The sequence below is a fragment of the Schistocerca gregaria genome, chromosome 7, assembly GCF_023897955.1.
Source record: "Schistocerca gregaria isolate iqSchGreg1 chromosome 7, iqSchGreg1.2, whole genome shotgun sequence".
Taxonomy (NCBI): Eukaryota; Metazoa; Arthropoda; class Insecta; order Orthoptera; family Acrididae; genus Schistocerca; species Schistocerca gregaria.
In genome coordinates, this window is record NC_064926.1 from 85,997,236 (window position 1) to 86,016,166 (window position 18,931).

General features: G+C 42.4%; 1 protein-coding gene across 4 annotated transcripts in view; it reads right to left on the bottom strand.

Annotated features, from left to right (window-relative positions):
* LOC126281544 (OTU domain-containing protein 7B-like) overlaps positions 1 to 18,931 on the bottom strand; it is a 78,818-nt gene that overhangs the window by 44,011 nt on the left and 15,876 nt on the right. For all 4 annotated transcript variants that reach the window (XM_049980603.1, XM_049980601.1, XM_049980600.1 and 1 more), the window contains exons 5-7: positions 14,962 to 15,214; positions 14,562 to 14,673; positions 10,182 to 10,350 (exon numbers count right to left, since the gene is read on the bottom strand). In XM_049980603.1, coding sequence (XP_049836560.1) covers positions 10,182 to 10,350; positions 14,562 to 14,673; positions 14,962 to 15,214 — 534 coding nt within the window. The remainder of the gene's footprint in view (positions 1 to 10,181; positions 10,351 to 14,561; positions 14,674 to 14,961; positions 15,215 to 18,931) is intronic.

Consider the following 18,931-nt stretch of genomic DNA (forward strand, 5'->3'; position numbering starts at 1 on the left):
TTCATTTTGGGAAAGAGATTGTAATTGCAGGGACTCGTGTAAGATGAGTATGGTGGATGTTCCATGCTCCTCCATTGCCAGCAGTGCAAGAGGTCCTGGATAGCAGCAGTGGTATGGCATCATGCATTATCACGCAGAATGATGGAGTGCTGTTCTATGAAATGTCGAAATTTCACCTGAGCACTGGATGAAGGTGGTGTTGCACATATGTGCAGTAGTAGGGATCATCTACCATCATCCTTAGTAGTACAGTGTGATGCAGTATTACCCTATCAGTGTCATAATGCACCATAATGAACATCACTTTCACAGCACTTTGAGTAGCATGCACACTTTCTGTGGACAAGGAGAGAGAGAGAAAGAAAGAGAGAGAGAGAGAGAGAGAGAGAGAGAGAGAGAGAGAGCAGAGGACGCCTTCATCCCTTCAGTGTTTCAAGTTTGGTTCATACAAACATGCCCAGGTTTCGTTGATGGTGATAATATTTCAAAGGAATTCGTTTGGTACCGGCTCAAAAAACCCTGTTTGATGGCATGGTGGCACTACTGCTGCATCTCTGCCACTTCATGGGGAACACAATGTGCTGCAATTTTGCTGCACCCCAAAACGTTGTGCAGAGTGTGGAGCACAGTTTTGTGGCATACTCTGACATTTGCTGTTAACTCACATGCAGTATAGTGGCGATCAGCATCCAACAAGGAAGAAAGGAGTTTAACTGTATTAGCCTCCACGTGCGGTCGTCCTATATGGGAGAGATCCTTTACAGCATTTCTGCCTAATCTGAACACTTTAACCCTCTTTGCGACTGTGCTCTATGGCAATGCTGCATCACCACATGCTTCAGGCAGTCCCTGGAAACATTCTTACATATTCCAACCTCATGCCACTTCAATTTTGAGCCAAGAATGTTGCTCTATCTTTGTAGACATGATGTTAGGGGGTTGCACTATTGCTATGATGTTCAACAGGCTACACACTGCTGTAGATTTGCAGAGTATTGTCCCCATTCGCTGTAAAACTCTTCTCACAGGCCTTTGTTGTGTCAACATAGATGGTAGCTCACTGGCTTGACATTACAGCAGTGTTACCACTATTTTGTATCCAGCCCTTGTATGTAAATAAACACAAAGACTGTATTTGTCACAAAATTAATTTATCACACACCTTTGGTATTATGTGTCACTCCTGTTAAATTTAAAGAATGTTTTACAGCTAACTGTTCTGTTGCCATTGTGAACTGATGATGATACCACAAACATAAGTTTTGAGTAACAAAAAAAAAAAAAATCAGACAAAAGAGGAGGAGGAGGAGGAGGAGGAAGATATAAACAGGAAACAAAAATAATAAACAAAGTATTAGAAATTAAACATATCAGAGCCAACAACCCCAATAACTGCTATATTAATTTATATATAAATATGGTCTTCTCACAAAAAATAAATCAGGTTATTGAATAATAGATCTCATGCTATGACATACAGTTTGCAACAACATTGACTCTTTGGAAATCAAATTTTATTGGTTAGAATAGCTTCTTCTTTATGTTATAAACCACACTCTTGTCATCTTTTGGATGTTTGGAAAAAGTGACTGACAAGTGTTTAGGCTCAATTTGTTCAAAAATGCAGGCCAGACCACCCACCCCCCTCCACCCCCTTCCTCAGCACATGCACACACTTGTATGCCCACACTGTGGCTGAATAAACTCTGCCAGGACTGAGGTTCATTTCGTGTGAGGGGTTGTGTCAGGGAATAGACAAGGGGAGAAAGAAGGCAGGGAGCATCAAGAAGGGTAGGGGAAGGATAGCTGATGGTTAGGAGGGACGTAGCAGGTGTACGGGACAGAAATGCAGGAGGGAGAGGAGGCACGTGCAACATATAGGAAAATGACAAGAGCACTAGCTCCAGTGAGTTTGTGCAGCATACAAATGTAACATATTGGTTGGTTGGGGGTATAACGAGACCAAACTGCTGGGTCATCAGTCCCTTTTTCCTGACAAACAAGGCACAAGGCAAGACAACACCCAAATTTAGGTTGAGAAACTAAAAGGGGTTAAAAGGAATTGGGAACCACAACGAAAAAGAAAACGAAACGAGCAAGGAAAGGGGGAAAACATACAACACAGGGAAAAGCAGAGGAAGGCATTAAAACCAGAGAGCAGATTGTCTGGGCTGGCTGACCAGAAGAATAAAAGAGGATGAGCCAGCCACTCTGCATCACATTAAAATGCCCAGCCCAAAAAGACACAGCAAAATGAACACACATGGAGAGAAGGTGAACACCAAGACAAACAAATGCAAATAAAGGGTGACAGAGTTAAGCTGGAGGGAGGGTGGAGGCCTCTGAAAGGAGGCCAGATGCCCACCCTCAGATGGCACAATAAAAATCACCCTCACAAATAAAACACAAAATTAAATCTGCTGTTGAGGTATAGCCACCCAACATCGTAGGTAGGGTGCTGGAAAGAGTAAAAGTCCACTGCAGAGGGGCTAAAAGTGGACAGTCCAACAAGGTGTTGACAACAGTCATAGGGGAGCCACAGTGACTCTGAGGTGGGTCCTCGCGATGGAGGTGGTGACCATGTGTTAGCCACATATGGCCAATGCGTAGCTGGCACAGGACAACAGATTCCCTGCGAGTGGCTCGCATGGATGACCACCACACATTTGCTGTCTCCTTGATAACATGGAGTATATTTGGTGTACTGAGCGTGCACTATTCAGTATCCCAGATTGCAAAAACTTCGCAGCGGAAGGCCAATTGCAAATCAGTCTCCAGCAGGCCAATCTCCAGATATGGCTTAGTGGTAGCCTGTTTGGCCAGACGGTCAGCAAGTTCACTGCCCAGTATCCCGACATGTCCTGAGGTCCAAATGAAGGTCATGAGATGTCCACTGTTGCAGAGGGCATAAAGAGACTCCTGGATAGCCAGTACCAAATGATGTCTAGAAAAGCACTTGTTGAGAGCTTTTAGGCTGCTTAAGGAGTCACTACGGATAATGAAGGACTCACCGGAGCAGGAGCAGACATGTTCAAGAGCACAATAGATGGCAACCAACTCTGCAGTGAAAACGCTGCAGCCACTCAGCAAGGAGTGTCGTTCACTATGGCCAACACGAGCATAAGCGAAGCCCACAAGACTGTCTACCATTGATCCATCTGTGCAGATTATTTCTGAGCCTTCAAATTCACTGAGACGAAAGAAACTGCCGGCAGAGGGGCTCAGGTGGAACTGAACATTTTGGGCCTTTCAACAGTTCCAGCCAAAGCCGTGGCCGGATATGGACCCGCAGGAAAGGTGGCGAGGGGAAAGCGTCGAGTTCATTAAGAAGCAACCAGACACGGACAGCGAAGGGATTCCCAGTTCTGGGCTGCTGTTGCAGAAAATGGATCACTGTGTTAGGGAAAAGCACATGGTAATTTGGATAGTGAGGTGAACTACGAATGTGGACAGTATAATTTGCAAACAATAGTTGCCGCCGGAGCCACAATGGAAGATGCCAGCTTCCACAAGGAGGCTGTTCACGGGGCTCATTCAAAAGGCTCCCGTTACGAGGTGAACTCCACAGTAGTGGACAAGGTCCAGCAGACGCAATGCAGAGAGCGACGCGGAGCCATACACCATGCTCCCATAATCAATATGGGACTGTACGAGGGCTTTGTACAGCTGCAGCAGTATATGACAATCAGATGGTGTGGCTCAGGCATTGAATAAGATTAAGGTGCCACCAGCACTTGTCCTTAAGCTGACAAAGATGGGTAAGACAAGTTAAGTGGGCATCAAAGGCCACTCCCAAAAAGTGGTAAGTATCCACTACAACTAGTAGTTGTTCATCTAGGTAAAATTCTGGATGGGGATGGACGGTGTGATGGTGACAGAAGTGCATAACACAAGTTTTGGCAGCCGAAAACTAAAAGCCATGACTGGGGGCCCAGGACTGCACTTTCCACATAGCTCCCTGCAGCCAGTGTTCAGCTGCAACAATAGGAGCAGAAGGAAATAGGTGAGGCCGACATGACAATGGCTATCAACATCTAGTGGGGTTCTTCCTGGGCTTTAGCATGGAAATGATGATACTTTCCCGTCATTGTGATGGGAATTCACCATCACTCCAGATGCGGTTGAAGATGGCAAGGAAGCGTTGTTGGGAATACGCTGACAGATGTTTCAGTATTTGCGAATGGATGCAGTCTGGACCAGGGGATATGTCAGGACAATCAACAAGGGTACTGAGAAATTCCCATTCACTGAAGGGAGCATTATAAGGCTCACGGTGGCATGGAACAACAAGTAGGTGTTGTTTTTTGAACCTCTGAGGAGATGAAACATGGGGTGGTAATTCTCAGAAGCAGAGATGCGAGCATAATGCTCAGCAAGACAATCTGCAATTTTGTCTGATTGGTAGATATAGCTCTATTTGTGGAAATTACAGGTACACCTGCAGGGTTCTGGTAGCCGTAAAGTCGGCAGAGCTTGGTTCAAACCTGCAAGGGCGAGGTTCATATTCCAATGGTGGAGACAATGTTCCCAACACTCCTGTTTCCTTCGTTTGATGGGAGGCGAACCTGAGCACGGTGCCATTTGAAGGCAATAAGATGCTCCAGGGAGGGGTGGTGCTTATGACATTGGAGGCCGCACTGACTGTCTCTAATGGCTGCAGCAATTCCTGGTGAACACCTAGGCACTGACTTCCACAGGGGGTAACTGGAGGAACAAGGGATTGCCCGTTTAGCTGTAGCAATAATTGTATTAGTGACTGATGACGGCATGCGATGGATACTAAACGTTGGTAGCAGATGTGAAAGTGTCCCAGTCAGCCTTGGGAAGAGCCCACTTGGGCAAGTGTCAAGATGAGGGATGCTGGGGTAGGGTCAAGAAGAGTGGAAAGTGGTCACCACCACACAAGTTGTCACACGCTCTCCAGTGGCTAGATGGGAGAATGCCAGCACTGCAAACCGAGAGATCACAGGCTGAATAGGTGTCATGTGCCACAATGAAATGTGTGGGGCACCTGTATTTAGGAGGTAAAGGTGAAGTTGAGTTAGTAGGTCCTCAACTTCTTTGCCACAACCAGTAACCTTAGTGCCACCCCACACAGAGTTATGGGTGTTAAAATCACCCAGAACGAGAAAGGTAGGGGGGGAGGGCAGGGGGGGGGGGGGGGAATTGTCAAATGAGAGCAGCCAATACATGGGGCAGTGCATCACCATCTGGAGGGAGGTAGATGTTACAGATGGTAATTTCCTGTGTTGCCCCCACCCTCACAGCCACAGCTTCTAGATGTGTTTCAAGGGGCACAGGTTCACTACAGACAGAGATAAGGATGAAGAAGCAAACTCCACCTGATGATCAATCGCGGGCAGGACAGTTTTTGTAGTACCCCCTGCAGCGATCCACAATGCAGGAAACTCTGTTTCTTGAAGGACAGCGCAAAAAGCAAGAGTAATGCTTAAAAGCTGATGTAGCTCAGCCTGGTGGGATAAGAAGCTGCTGCAGTTCCACTGGACGATGACACTTTCTGGAATTGGGGAATCATGTAGTGACCAAAGAGGCAGGTTGTGCCTTACCATCACCTGCTGCCACAAGTTGAGTATTTGTATCCATTGCCATTGTGGATGAAGCATCAGTGAGATCCAGGCCCTCAGGGGATGCTAACATCTCCACCTCATCTTCAGATGCACAACCAGTATGGAGTGGTGGTGCAGGGATCACCAGAGGATCCTGTTTCTTAGCAGCCTTCTTCTTGGTTTGCTTGCCCTCTCACTACTCTTTAGCAGCTTGCTGGGAGAGCTTCTCTGAAGTAGCTTCAGGCATGGAGGAACACTGCAAAGCTCTTCATCCAGCAGCTTTTGGCTCCTTTAGCCACTGGCAAGTGTCCATTGCGGCATTAGTGGAGACCTTGGAAGAGAGAGTCCCAAGGAACCCCTTCTGCACAAGAGGAGCCGGAAGAGGCTATTGCTTCTCTGGCTAGGGGCGAGGGGACCGATGTCCCCTGCGGTTGGGGGAGGGGGACCGGGGGTGGGAGGCGGGGGTACTGCTCCCAAAGTAGGTGCTTTGGGAGCAACGTAAGCAGATGTGCCCCCTACCACCAAGGGGACGGATGTATTCTGGTGGGCCAGAGGGCCCACAGTTCGCAGCACAGAGTGTGGAACTACCATCACTTGTGGTGGTGATGTTGAAGTAGCTGCAGCATATGTGGACATCAACCAAATGGGGTGTAATCTTTCAAATTTACATTTAGCCTCTTGGTAAATCACCCGGTCCAGGGTTTTACTCCATAATTTTTCACTCCTTTTGGAGTACTGTGCAGTCTGGCGAGCAGGGGGAGTGGTGCTCTCTACAACTGATACAAGTGGGAGGAGGTGCACCTGGAGTATTGGGATGCAGTGCACGTCCACTGTCTCGACATGTGGCACTGGAATTGCAATGAGAAGACATGTGCCTGAATTTCCAGCACTTAAAGCACCACATAGGGGGAGGGATGTATGGTTTAACACCACAGTGGTAAACCATCACCTTGACATATTCAGGCAATGAATCGTCCTCAAAGGCTGAGATGAAGGCACCGGATGAAATGAAACTCAGCCATTCTGAATTGGCACAGAGCTCATTCTAAGCCTGCAAGTGGAGGTCGCAATGGAAAATAATCCCATAGACCATGTTGAGGCTTTATGGGGAGTGACGGAAACAGGAAAATCGACCAGCTGGTCACAGGTAAGGCCTGGGATTGGGCTGGGTATGCAGTCTGAATCAAGACTGACCCATTTCTCATCTTGGACAGTGCTGTCACTTCCGCAAACGTATCCTCAAGATGTTCAACAAAAAATTGAGGCTTCGTAAGTAGAAAGAAGTTCCCATCTGTTCTGCTACAGACTAAATACCAAGGCAATTATGGCTCATTTTTTTCTGTAGCCCTACATTCCTCCCATGGTGTAGCAATGGAGAGAAATGATTTAGGGTCATACTTGTCAGCATTGTGTCTGATCTTTCCCTTCTTGGAGACTGCTGACACCATTTGGTCACCAGCAAGAGGAATTGGTCTGCTTCATTGCGGGTCCTCTGCCCAGATGCCACCCACTCTGATCAGGGGCTCTCCCCACAGGCACAACCCAGCCACAGAAAAGGCCACCTGGCATGATGGCCATTGCCAGGAGTCCTGATGCTCCAAGAAGACAGGCACCTAGTCCTTATCATATGTGGGGAGTTTACAGCTTGGGCATCTGCAGTGCTATCCCTGTGTTGCCAGGGGGCGACCACCAAAAGGGTACATGACAGCCTCACCACAAAGGAGTGGCTACTGTGCTGGATGTTGGGCACAGAGAAATTCAATATCGTCATGGGCTTAATAGAGCACAGGTGACAACGGAAGAAGATGTACCCCGGATAGTGTCCTTGTCCAAATAGTTGAATTGCAGGTGGAGATGCAAAGCCATGACAATAAGAGGTTCAGGAGATTGAATCTAATGGCACTATGGATAACTGGTGCACCACGTAAAGCATCCTTCCCAAAATGGCCCGCATTTCTGTAGAATTTGGCAGGTCAAACCATAAAATGGGACCTGAACTTATAGGGCCAAAGAGTGTGAGACTCCTTTTAGTCGCCTCTTACGACAGGAAGGAATACCTCAGGCCTATTCTAACCCCTGGACCTACAGGGAGGAAATATAACATGTACGAGTGGATTGGGAGGGGATGACATAATAGAAGTTATAGTCTGGGGGCAAGGTAGAGGTGGGTATAGGACAGGAGGCTAGCAACCCAGGAGTATTAGAGGATAAAGGGTGCATTGCAAAGAAAAATCTCTCCCGCGAAGTTTAGAAAAGTTAGCAATGGAAGGGGGGATACAGATCCAGATGTGGAGTGGCCATTTAATTGGCGCCTATTGTGTTCCGCACTGTGAGCAGCCACTGGACGGTCAAATCTGCTCATGGCCACCATTTAGTGGTGGCCATTTGTTTGCATGGACAGCTGGTTGTTGGTCCTGTACTAGAGATAATATGCAGAAATTGCAGCAGTGGTGGTACATGACCTCCTTTCACAGGTGGTTCTGCCTCTGATACAACAGGATAAGCCTCACTCATGAGTGAAGCAGGGAGTGATGGGTTGGTGTATCCAACGGGTATTGCACTTTGGTTTTTCACAGGGAAATGACAAATGTGACAAGAGGTAGGGAATAGGTGCAGCATAAGATGAGTACATAAGCTGAACTAGGATACTATGGAGATTGGGAGCATGGAAGAGTACCACTGAGAGGGGTACAAAGGCTTGCAGGTAGGATGTTTCTCGTTTCCAGATATGATGCTAAAAAGTAGAAGCCCTGGCAATTGGTATCTTTCAGTAGCTCCAATCCTGTATGACACTGAATGGTGAGCTCATTCCCACTTGGTTCTTCGGAGTGGTCAGAGGATTAGAGGTGCGTGGGAAATCTTTCTGCAGACTAGGTTTGAGGGTAAACATCTTAGTGAGACGTTAACAACACCAAGCACGGGATTTCACTACAGATGTGTCAGCCACAGGTAGCAATGCTATATGGGAGTGATGTTTTGGTGTGAAAGGTGTGCTACAAAAATTCAGGTACTGCTGATGGTTGCTGGACTTTATTAACTTACATCTTGACTCATTCTACATCCCTGAAGGTTCTCCTTGATAATGTTTATTGAACATGAATTAATAAATGAATGAACAAAGCAATGAATGAACGATAATGTCTTCTATTCTCAAATGCACATTCAAATATGAGTCACAATGCCTAACATTGTTATCATCAATTTAATGTGTAAATGCTGAAGACTGGAAAAAGTTTGCGAACAAAATATGATAGTTGCTATCCACAGAATTTGTGCATATCTACAGAAAAAGAGAATTTACAAAAATGGTTCAAATGGCTCTGAGCACAATGGGACTTAACTTCTAAGGTCATCAGTCCCCTAGAGCTTAGAACTACTTAAACCTAACTAACCTAAGGGCATCACACACATCCATACCCGAGGCAGGATCCAAACCAGTGACTGTAGCGATTGCGCGGTTCCAGACTGTAGCGCCTAGAACTGCTCGGCTGCAACGGCCGGCGAGAATTTACAAAAAATGTTCATAAAATCTACAGTTTTGCAATGATCAGTCCATTAGAGTGGTGTATTACTACAGGACATAAGTTATGCATCTTATTTGCAGCTAGGAACACAATGTGTTTTACTACTTCACAACCACTGGACATCACTTGCTCTACAACAGCTCTACTATTTAAGTACTTTTTATTTTGTGGATCGAGTCTGCTCTAAACCTAGACTTTTAAGATGTTGTCATGACAAATGTAACAAGGTGGCAGTCTTTTTGCTGAAAATAAACAAATACTCAAAATAAAAGGTTTTACAACTGGATAGCTAGCATCACGATTTCATCCCAGATTGCTTCTGTGATGTCATTAAGAAGTTGACTGGACATAATCGGTTCGTATACACTTAACACTGAGCTGCTTGGTCCTGAAGAATGTTATGAAGGCCAACACAGGAATCCCAAATTAAACCCGAAATTGTTAATGTTTCATAAATGGACAATTTCACCAAAGATTTTTCTGACAAATCACATTTTCTGCAACAATTGGGCATAGGTCTTGTAAAAATGCATGTGTATAGGATTCGTTTATGATTTACTATGCATCACAAGGAAACCATTTTCTGATTATAGCTCATATAAATCTACATTATAATGGCAAATTCTCGGCAGATCACGTGTGTTGGCATGAGGAAAGACAAATATTCACCAAGTAGAAAATATGTTGAGCAACAGACATGCAAATGAACAATGTGTGTAACATACAGGTGAGTGTTTGAACTTGCATTCCTCAGACTTCGAACATGCAGTCATATTTACATGTTTCATGTAAATATGATGACATCTGCACCTTTTTTTTTATCATAGGGCAAAGATTTTTGATGGAAAAATATGATGTAAGCTGTAAGCCAATGTCATAATGAGCTCGATTACGACTCCTTAATTCTATGAAGAATTTTAGTTTCTTTTTAGTATAAACTTCAAGACTGCAATTTCACATGAGAGCTAGACTGTTAATTATTATAAGTACTCATTCCTTACACAAAACAATGCACATATATTCAAACTAGAGCAATTAGAAGTTACACTGTATCATTTGCTTCTAAATGGAATTAGACATGCATCCAAACCTGGTGGTTGAACGACATCTGAATTTCGTTCCATCACAACTAGAGCTGAAAAATGAGCAGAGTCATATGCCAGTACGAGAGGGGAACGATGGCAATCTGCTGGAGGGCACTCCAGTGGTAGGTAGACCCCTCCAAATGGGATTGGGGCAAGATCCTCTCCATTCATATCCTGCAAGCAGTTAGCATTAGAAATACACTTACTTTCAATACTGATGGAACTGCATGTTTTATTATTACAAAAAATAGTACATTTCCACCTGCATAAAATGCAAATTTAAAAGTTTTGAGCTTGTATATTTGGAACATAAATAGCACAACTACAAACCACCACCACCACCACCACCACCACCACCAAACCTGCAGGTTTTATTTCCTGTGACTAAAAAATAAAAGTTACAAATAGTGTCCATGTATAAGTTACTTACGACAGATTAAAACACTGAATTTACACAGCCATTTAACAACATAATTTCACAGTGATGTAATAACATTCTACCCAGAAGGAAAGAGAATGTTAGAAATGATATTCTCACGTTTTACCATTCTGACTTCATTGATAGCAGTGGCCTGAAACCCAGTTTTTACAACACGAGATTAAGTAACAGTGTGTTTCCTCTGGCTGTCAATGAGTTTATTCTTGCTGGGTTGCAGCTACATTATAAAATAATCTTGATACAATATTTCAGCGGTCCAATTGGCCATGATCTTCATGTGATAACATTGTTTGCTAAATCTTGCCAAAACTGACTCCTCCTGTGGACAGTGAAGGTAGTGTTCCAGTGGTGAAACAAGGTAGAAACAATGAATCTGGGTATGGAGTAAGCCCCTTTGTTGGCTGTGTCAAAGACTATTGTTTTTAATACCAGATAAAACACACTGTGTGTGCATTGTCAACTATTCTTTTAATCCCGTATCAGAGTTCCTCTACCTGTTCCTGACCTGAGCTGAATGTTTCAAGTTCCTCACTGAGATAGGACACTACTGATCTTTTATCTAGTTTGCTGAACATATATACCTACCTTTGTGTTTTAGTTGTCCTTCGTACTTTGGTAACCATTGTTGCCACAACTGCATCATTGTCACCGATACCAAAGTCAACGTGGATGTTCCCAAAGACATCAAGTTTATTCGTTGTCAACAAATCCAATATTTTTCCATCATAGTTGGGATTTCTAAGTACCTGGTCTAGGCAGTTTCAGAGTATGCCTTACCATGCCCCTCACTAATAAAACTGTAATTTTCCCAATTAATTTTTGGATGGGTAAAGGCTCCACCAATGATTGCAGATTGCTTGGGGAAATTATGTACAAGTGAACTAAGGTTTTCTCCAATATTCTCAGTTCCATCAGGAGATGTGTCTGATGAGTGATAGCGACATCCAGTTATTTTATGCCCACCCTGATAGTAAGCCCTGCCCAAACAATCTCACATGCAGCTTCAATTTCTATCTCGGCAGATTCGAATTTCTTGTCTATTGTGATGAATACACCATCTCCATTTCCCATTTGCCTATCCTTTCAATATACACTTAAATTTTCACCAGGAATCTCACTGCTATCAATTTCAGGTTTCAACCAGCTTTCTATAACTAGTATTATGTGAGTTTCACTGCTTTTCATGAGTGCTTCAAACTATGGCATTTTGTTGCGAATGCTTCGGCAGTTTACCATTAGGATATTAATACTCTCACCTGTGGGGGGCATTTCTTTCAACATTACACTGATACTTCTGGGTTTCCCACAGCAATCATTGTTTGAACTGGATGGAAAGTTGCCTACTCAAAAAAAAAAAAAAAAAAAAAAAAAAAAGAGGACCTTGTGTGCACCCCACACACAGTCAGCTACCACAGAAGCAGCCTCTAATGTTTACTGCACACCTGACCTATTTAGGATTTTAACCCTATTGCACAAGTTCAGGAAGTTGCAGCCTAGCTTGCCACAGAAACTTCGAAGTCTCTGGTTCAGTCCTGCCACTCAACTTGGAACCACAGAGCTATGATCAGTTCTGTGGACAATGCTGCAAATTATGAGCTTCGTTGAAAATCATCATTTGTCCCAATGTAAGCCACAATCTGCAGCTGGTTGTATCCTGCTTTCTCAATGGCTGCCAGAATAGCCTCTTCCACATGTTGAATGAGGCCCCCAGGCATACACACCGAGTGCACCTGGTGTCCTTTCCTGTCCCTTGCTGTCACTTCCGTAAATGGTACCATCATTCACTATACCTTTGAACTGTCAACGATTAATAGACTCCTACCCTTTTGCATTAGCTGCTTCCTGACAATGGACAAAACAGGTTTCCCCAAAATAGGTGAAGTGAGTCCCACTGGATCAGTCTCACTTTCAGTGAAAGACAGCACCTCAGACTAGCTGGTTAGGGGTATTGGTACAGCATCCTGAGTTCTCCATGGTCCCCAATCACCCTGTAAGGATGCCACTTGCAGTCAAATGGACAGGTAATGACAGATCCTGTACTTTCTGCAGAAGAGACAGGATCCACAGGAGAGGATAGTACTTGAGGCACCTCTGGTACAGGTATCACAGATACACAACTCTCAGGACATCTTTCAACACACCAATTCACAGTAGGTGCCATTAATTTGACATTAGTCAGGGCAATTTCCAGCTGCTTATGAAAATCAATCACCTCATCCTGCGTTTGAGAACATCATTCACAATGGGGCTGCTTTTGGCTGGTACAATGTATTACAAGGCAATGAAGAAATAACTTTAAATTAAACCTGCTGATTGTCTTTTAATCTGTTGAGCTAAAAAGCTGCTAATTCCCTATAAGAACTGAAGCAAACACACAAAACAAGTTTTCTATTGAGGCAACTCAAACACCTGTGGTAAAAATTACCAGTTTCCTAAAACATTTAGATGTTAATTATAGTAGTTAGCAAACTCGAAAATAAAGTTAATTTATGATATATGCAGATAATATATATGGCTACTTCTCTTTAAGGGGAAACTAGATGTAATACAATACGTTGCTTAGAAAATATGCTACAGTAACTAAATCAATGCCAATTTGTTACAAATTGCTCATATATTATGAAAGGACAATGGTAGCTTCCAAAAATTCTCAAAAACACATGTTTATCTCTGTTTATATGCAATGAAATTCAGGGTTGATGTATACTTTAGCTCAACTGTGAACCACAAACGATGACTTGCTACGAATTAAATTATGTATCCAAAACACTTGTACTGCTAACGTATGAAAATGTAGTTTTGTAAGGGTCCCAAAATTCTGAAACTAACCTATTTCTCATTCAACTGTAAAATGAAATTAGTAAAAGATTCTTTAGAGTGAGGAGAGGCCTACTGCTTTCAAGAATTTTAAGAGACTACAATTTAGTTTAAGCCTACAATTGACAGTAAGAGTACTAGTTTATTGCGACGCTAGGAAATGTTTGAAGTTTCACAATATATCACAATGCAAACAGGTATTGATACAATCAAAGATTACACTGAAGAAGTGATGAGAACAGTAAAATATGTGAATCTAGAACTTTAAATCAACGCACATTGTTGTACAAGTAGTCTCACACAAGAGAAAAAAATCCTAAATCAGCTTTTATATATAAATGAATGTGTGTATTGCACAAATCATTCACTTAGCTGATTTTGTGCATGCTTCTACACTGGTGTGCTGAAGAAGAACATTGCAGCATAAGTTTACCTAGATCAAAATTGCTAAAATGGCCAGCACCAACAAAGCAAGTATTCTGCCTGTTGCAGTCTAAATACAAGTGGCGCTTATTGTCTAAATAAACTAACAACTTATTAATACTTTCAGTAACTGAAGAGCACTCCTGAGCTTGTAACCAATTACTGCAGCTGCCAACACACAACTAACTTCCTTACTTACAATTAATATACAGGCACCTACTACAATGGATACCACACAGGGACAAAATGCTGTAACTTCTATCATAAGTTTGCCAAATGCAGAAAGGTAAGCTGTGTGCACTGTCACAAATAAGCCCAGGGTGCTGACACCCAATACTAATTGTAGTCTAGTTTATAGGAATGTCTTAACTCACTTGCACTCAAATGCATTATTTTTTAGTCATCAGTCTATTTTCAACATAACATTGAAGGCAGAAATGTTAATTTATTATTCTTAATGTTACTCTTCAATATGGGCAAAGAACCTGAAACTCTTGTTATGCAACAAAAATAGTCTCATGGAAAACAGCCTTAAAATTATGGTTTATGTTCTTTTACTGTAATCTGATATGGAAAGAAGAACAAGAATGCTTAATCTAAAGATGTCTTCTAATGAACTCCGCTCTCAAGCTTTTAATATTGTTTCATAAAGTATCCATGCTACAGTCAACCAAAATAATGAAAAATTCTTACTCAATGTTATTACCTTCAGCATCACATCTGCAATGACAACTATAGGTCTCCGCAGCACGTGTGCTAATGCAAGTACATGAACTTCTTCAAGGCTCTCATACGTTGCATTTTCTGGTATCTCCTCCCTTAAATTAAAATAAAACAAAGGGAAATCTCTTAGCAGAGATGTTTAATGTATTTGGCAATGTGAAACTTTAATTACCAACCACTACATACAGTTTTTTTTAAGTGTAAAGGCTTTGGCTTTACAGAACATTATCAGACATCTGACTAACACACATAATTATAGAGGTTCTGATATTATTCATGATGTCTAATCTAAACTTTTAGTTGAGCAGTTTCACTGCCAAGGTGCTTCCTCAGACCCATATGTCAATTAAGAACCAACAGTATGAAACAGACTGTATACTCACAGGGAACGCTCCATAAGAATGGAACTGCGTCTGCGATTCATTGACTTCCGTGGCTGAGTTGAAGCCATGCTGATTATGCTGTCCCATTCACGTTGCCATTCCTCCTCAGTATATACAAGACCTGCAGCTAGATTAGCACGTGTCTGTTGCCATCGCCAGCGTCGATACAAAGCTTCACGGCATGGAGAACCCGATAGGAAACCGTGAAGAGCACGTCGCAGAGTCAGCAGTCTATCGTGGAAGCCCCACATTCCTGCAAGAGCACATGTTTACTGCATACATTCAAATTTCTTTGAACTATGAAAAGTTTTCCTGATCCCACCAAGGGGCATGACCAGTTATAGTCTGTCTATAAATGAAGAGTGGGCAGTTCTTGTGGTGGAGGACGTGGCTTTTCCAGAAAAATACGAACAGCTGTTGTTCAGGATGACAGACTCAGTTTCCTGATAACCATTACAATGCAACACTTGCTGATTTATGTAGATTATATTGGTGAGTATTTCGCCCATGTGCTATATTACTTACTAATTCTGTATTCTGTAATAGGAGAGATAAAAAATTGACTCACAAAGCAGTGGCAGGAGGTACTGAAAGGTACTGAAATCTGCAAGCTTTTGGAGCCAGAGGCTGCTCCTCCTGGCAGGAACAGGAATGAAGGAAATGGACTGGTGGGATTTAGTAAATTGGAAGATTTTGGAAACGTTGTATAGAATCCCAGGTCATAGGAGACCAACTTTTTCATCCCTCCTCACCAGTCTTTTTCCTTAACTCCTTTTCCTTCCCGTTCAACCCTTCCGCCTGAAGAAAGGGAAACTGGCTCAAAAACTTTGCAGATTTCAATAACTTTTTGACTGTGGAGACTCTCCTGTTTGCTCTTCAGTTTGCAGACAGTCCATACTGCCAATACAGGAATATTCAGAGCGATAAAACAGTTCTATGACAAACACTGTCAGTGTATCATTAAATTAAGCAAACTGTGTGTCACCTTTTCCAAGATAAAACAAACAAATAAGTAAATAAATAAATAAAAATCTAGAATGAACTTCCACTCTACAGGAGGGTGCATACTGATTTGAAACTTTCTGGTAGACCAAAACTGTGTGCCGGATTAACACACAAATTGGCAAGGAAGTTTCAAATAAAAATCTGTTACTCAAGATCTCAATCAATGCTGAACATTCACAAATTATGAAATTGCCAAAGTGGAAATAAATTTTATGGATCCATGAATTGACCAAGAATGGCATTTAACACTGCCATGTCAGCTGGTTTTAACAGAGCCTCTTGACATTACAGCTGCTTGATTTGTGAGGGGCCAACTTGGGGCATGTCTTGTGCAAGATTGTTGTTTCCAGTAGTAGATGGAGTGGCCTCTTAATTTTATTTGAAACTGTCAGTTGATTATTAAACTTTTTTGTTGTGAATCTTCATCTGATAGGCTGTGTGTACTACATTTCATCCAGGTTTAGGGCATTTGTTTCTGTTACCCATTTTTGAAGTCTAGTACAGTATAAGAGATATATGTTAACAACATGTTACACAATGCATGATGAGACAATCGTATTTTCAGAACATTTAACTCTAAAAGATTTTGGTTGTCTTGTGTTCCACAAAACAACCAATTTAATTACTTTACCTTTTTCTTTAGCATCAATAAATCTGCAATGTTTATTTTTATCTGGTATATATGCCTCATTTGTTTTTACCTTAAATAGCAAGGGAGGGGGGGGGGAGGAAGGCATGGGGGCAGAGAGGAGGGTAGGGAGGGACGGGGGCAGAGAGGAGGGTAGGAAGGGACGGGGGCAGAGAGGAGGGAATGGTTTGATTTACGATATATTACAACTGCTATGCAGAACAAAATTCTCTTTTTAGACATAAATATCTTCATCGTCTCACTCGTATCTCGAGCTTTACAGATAATTAAGTACATTGAGACCTAAGAGTTGGTTTAAAACCCATATGAAAATATGAACATGCAACTTGACTTCTCCGAGTGCAAGACATGCATGTACATAGCAATCTATATTCAACTGTTCATCAGTCTTTTTTACAATCACCACAGACACTAACACATCAAAGAATACTACATAATTATTCCTAGAGTTTTCATCACGTCTTCTGTGGTGCTGGTGGCAAACACTTGTCACCGTTAGTGACTCGCCATTCTTACAATCTTCTAATAACAACCTTCTGACCTTCACATATAAAAAGGTAGATCAGTAGAAACATTCTCACTCTCCTGCACTTCTACCTAAAATATCAGGTGTTCGAGACGGTGGAAGGCCGAGTGTTTCTAGAAAATTTACCCCGATATTCTTGAGGCACTACAGTGTTCCTATTTTCTTATTCATTTCTAATCTTACTCCTGCATTACCCCTAACTGTTGTTATTTTTATAACCCTGTATTCACCGGATCAGAAGTCCTGTTCCTCCAGCCACCAAACTTCACTAATTCCCATTATATTTAACTTCAACCTATCCCTTTCCCTTTTTAAATATAGACTTACAAGAAGATATGAAAGAGGGTACTGCATAATTTTCTCACTCTGGTAACAGTCAGTTCGGTTGCCGATTCTGGCCAATGCAGTGCCAAAATAGTCATCATAAGCACATCAGAGTGTGTTTCTGTTGTTTGTGATGTCAGCACAAATGCCTATTTGTAATTTGCACTCATAACGCAACAACTGTTGTATATGATCACATGAGTAGTAATATTCCGACAAGGACATGTCTTTCAGACATTTTGAATATTTAATGACTGTTTCACCTGTAGCTGAAATTGCAACAGTGTGAAATAAAGAAATGTTAATGAATTAAGTAATCACTTGACAAATTATGTAATTTTGTGCAACAATCAGTCAAACCAAGCAACTTCAGGTTCAAGATGGAATAACACCATCATGAAAAGGACAGAATGCTGCTCATCACACAAAGGAGGTATTTAGACACAGATATACTATGAGAAGACTGCTAAACATTCAAGCTTTCAGTGTTGCTAGATGCACAGTCCGAAATCTGTACTGCAGGAGGGGGGAGGGAAGGGAGAGGGGATGGAGGTTTTAAGGAATCAAACTACGAGGTCATCGGGCCCTTAATTCCCTGCATGTCAAGCTGTGAATAGTCCCCAGAGAGGTAGCACATGGAAGGGAAATCCCAGTGGATTTGACTGTATCTGAGAATCAAGAAAACAAAGAGAGAGAGAGAAGCAAGTAGAAGTGAAATAGGGGTACAAGGGTGAAGGTGGGATAATTCTCCACTCAGAAAGCAGCTGGAGGGCTCCAGACAAATTAAGTGACCAGAGACATGACCTCTACATCCAACCAGTGTTTCCACATCTTCCCTTATCACACGAACATTAACTTCATGGACAAGATTAAACCTTGGAAAGAGATTGGTGATGACAAGTCTGTCAACCAACAACAAATGGACGAGAGTAAGAAGAACTGAAAAGGGGGAAGGGCAGGAGCCAGGCCAAACCACTGAGCAAGTGCAGCCGTTGTCTCCCCTGGATTGGAGTAGGCAACGAGGTACCTCTCCAATCTCTCAATTGGCCGATAAGACTAATGCACCCTCAGGGTCTATACGTAGACAAGGAAAAAAAAATTCCCGGACTTTCCCCAGTTAAAAATAAAATTTCTCCCAGGTAAAAACACACTTTTTCCATGTTAAGTCACAATACACTCTTCTGCGGCACTGTAAAAGTCATCAATCCTTTGAATGTTTATGGTTTTATACACCGACGTAGAATTTCCCGGCACTTAGGAAATGAAACTCAGGGGGGAAAACACGTTTTGGAAGACCTTTGATGTGCAGCAACATGTACGCCGCATATTTTCATATTACGAAGGTATAAATTTGAATTCCACCAAATAACACGTCACTTTCCAAAGCATTGAAATTGAGATTGCGATGTGCTTTTGTAAGCGTCATAGCTCATTCACGTGATCTCGCCAGCTGATGACAGCAATAG